The sequence below is a fragment of the Belonocnema kinseyi genome, chromosome 1 (assembly GCF_010883055.1).
Source record: "Belonocnema kinseyi isolate 2016_QV_RU_SX_M_011 chromosome 1, B_treatae_v1, whole genome shotgun sequence".
Lineage (NCBI taxonomy): Eukaryota > Metazoa > Arthropoda > Insecta > Hymenoptera > Cynipidae > Belonocnema > Belonocnema kinseyi.
The window spans coordinates 165,633,670-165,636,076 of record NC_046657.1 but is presented as its reverse complement, the minus strand read 5'-3'; the positions used below and the strand labels follow the sequence as shown (position 1 = coordinate 165,636,076).

Here is a 2,407-nt window from a genome sequence, read left to right as displayed (position 1 = left end):
TTGTTTCTTGGGAAACTAGGTTGTCCCCTGCTGAATGAGTCTCATTGTTAGATTCTGTCACGTTTGAACCACAAGTCTCATTTCTAGTTTTCGCGTACGTTATCTCAGGTTCTAAACAAAATACAGCAAAATTAAAGATAAAAATTAAAGAAAATAAATAAAATAGGACTAAAATGGTCTAATTAATGGATTTGGACTGATTTGCAGATTCTGTTACCGGAAGTTCCTCCTTTGACGAAATTGAGTAATAATCCTCTGTTATCACATCTGCAGTCTTAATATTTTCGTAATTTGAATCTACATTTGTAGCTATCTTTAGCCCATCAGTCTCAATTCCCATTTTTACATAAGTAAGATCAGGTTCTAAAAATAAGACAAAAAAATTGAAGATACATACTAAATAAAATAATTAAAATAGGACTAAAATAGTCTAATTACCATGTGGGTTTATATGAGATTCTTCATGCAGGTTATCACTTATCGAACTATTAATGCATTTAGACTGATTTGCAGATCGTGTTACCGGAAGTTCGTCCTTGGACGAAATTGAGTGCGAATCCTCTGTCATCACATCTGCAGTCTTATTATTCTCGTCATTTAAATCTCAACTTGTAGCTGTCTTCAGCCCATCAGTATTAACTCCCGTTTTTACACAACTGAGATCAGATTCTAAAAATAAGACACCAAAATTAAAGATAAATTTTAAACAAAATTAATAAAATTGGAGTAGAATGGTCTAGTTACCATGTGGTGTCAAATAAGAACACTTAAGCAGGTTACCATTTCTTGAACGATCAACGTATTCAGACTGATTCGCAGGTTTTGTCACCAGAAATTCGTTCTTTAACGAAATTAAATACGAACCCTCTGTTATCACATCTGCAGTCTTATTATTTTCGCATTTTAAAAGCATACTTGTAGTTATCTTTGGCCTATAAGTCTTAATTCCCGTTTTTACAAAAGTAAGATCAGGTTCTAAAAATAAGTAACTTTTACTTTTAGAGATGCAATGTTCAATTGAAATAGTTACATTTTCAGTTTTGAAAAAATATTCTCAACCAAAAAGAAATCACAAATTGTCAGTGAATTAGTTCAAGTATCAACTGGAATACTTAGATTAATAAACAAAAATTAATTTGCAACAAAACCGTTCATTTTGCAACCAACGAGATAGAGTTTCAATTAAAATGATGAGACTTCAAGGAACATAAATAATTTTCAAAAAGAGTTTAACTTTAAAGAAAAAATTAAATTTTGATTTCTAAAAATAATGAATTAATGAAAAGCGCATTTTTGACATAATTCTTAAACATAAATGTTACAGGGGATTTGAAGAAAAATAGGGGTAAAGGGGGCAACATGGGACTGACGGTGATCTCTCTGAAATAAATATAATTAAGGTAAAATTATATTAATAAAATTCGAGGAAAACACCCGAATTACCATGTAGTTTCAGGTTGAAATACTGTAGGTCATCATTTGTTGAATTTAAATTATTCTCTTTGTCGCACTGATTAATAATGTCAGAATGATAAGTAAATCTTGTAGGTACGGAAGATTTAACTAGTCTTGCCTTCTTTAACGGAACCTGAATAAATTAAAATTAATTAAGTTTTACTATTTCTTCGTAGTATTTATTCGAGAAAAAAACTCCTATGCATATTAATGTCTTACCCTCGCAATAACAGTTCCATTGGAGTCTTTGCCAATATACTCACGTATAATGCAATAGTCTTGGAAATGTTTTTCGCAAATGGCCTGAGAGGACTTGAGTTTTCGACTTCCCGGGATCTTACTTCCCATTTCTTGCGCAGTTCGTCATCCTTCGGAACCATAAACATTGAACGATTTTCACCTCCACTGGCAGCATATTCTTTATTGCACTTTGAAACACAACAAGATTTTGGCATTGTGACTGTGGCACGGTCATTTTAATAACCCGTTTTTATTTTAATTTCTGATTTTAATGTTGAAAAAACAACACGACCGTGAAAACAACACACTTATAGGTTAGTTTAGCTCTGACCATATACCCTCCGATCGTTCCGCTCCACTCTTGGTAGTACCTTATAGAAACACAGATCATATTCAAAACGCGAGTCATCGTTCCAATGCCCCTACCACCTGAGATTCTAGACCTGTTTATACGACCATGCCGACGGATAACGCCTATCAACTACTACAAAAATAAGATGGGATTGAAGCCGCCTTTTGCCCATGTAAATGATAGGTATTATAATTTTTCAAGTTTTTAACGCTGTGAAAAACTATTGCAATTACTCCGTGATACTATAATTGAAAATTTAACGTATAATCCGAATTGCAACAAGTTAAATGTCCATCTTACTTTTTTTTCTAGTTTTTCTTACATGATACGGAAGGGCCACTATGTGGATACAATAAGAAT

The 2,407-nt window shown here is 32.7% G+C and overlaps 1 protein-coding gene across 1 annotated transcript; it reads right to left on the bottom strand.

Annotated features, from left to right (window-relative positions):
* Positions 1 to 7: 7 nt before the first annotated feature.
* LOC117180941 lies at positions 8 to 1,803 on the bottom strand. Its single transcript, XM_033373575.1, has 6 exons — positions 1,675 to 1,803; positions 1,444 to 1,588; positions 745 to 975; positions 439 to 669; positions 218 to 363; positions 8 to 111 (listed from the first exon to the last, which is right to left on the bottom strand). The coding sequence occupies exons 1-4, from the start codon at positions 1,801 to 1,803 to the stop codon at positions 605 to 607; spliced, it is 570 nt and encodes a 189-aa protein (XP_033229466.1). The 3' UTR covers positions 8 to 111; positions 218 to 363; positions 439 to 604.
* Between the last annotated feature and the right edge of the window lie 604 nt (positions 1,804 to 2,407).

Excerpts from the sequence above, each read along its gene's own strand:
- LOC117180941 (XM_033373575.1), bottom strand. The coding sequence starts at position 1,803 with ATGGGAAGTAAGATCCCGGGAAGTCGAAAACTCAAGTCCTCTCAGGCC. Across the intron at positions 976-1,443 it reads TTTCAACCTGAAACTACATG|AACCTGATCTTACTTTTGTA; the intron begins GTAATTCGGGTG and ends ACTTATTTTTAG. Across the intron at positions 670-744 it reads TTCTTATTTGACACCACATG|AATCTGATCTCAGTTGTGTA; the intron begins GTAACTAGACCA and ends TCTTATTTTTAG.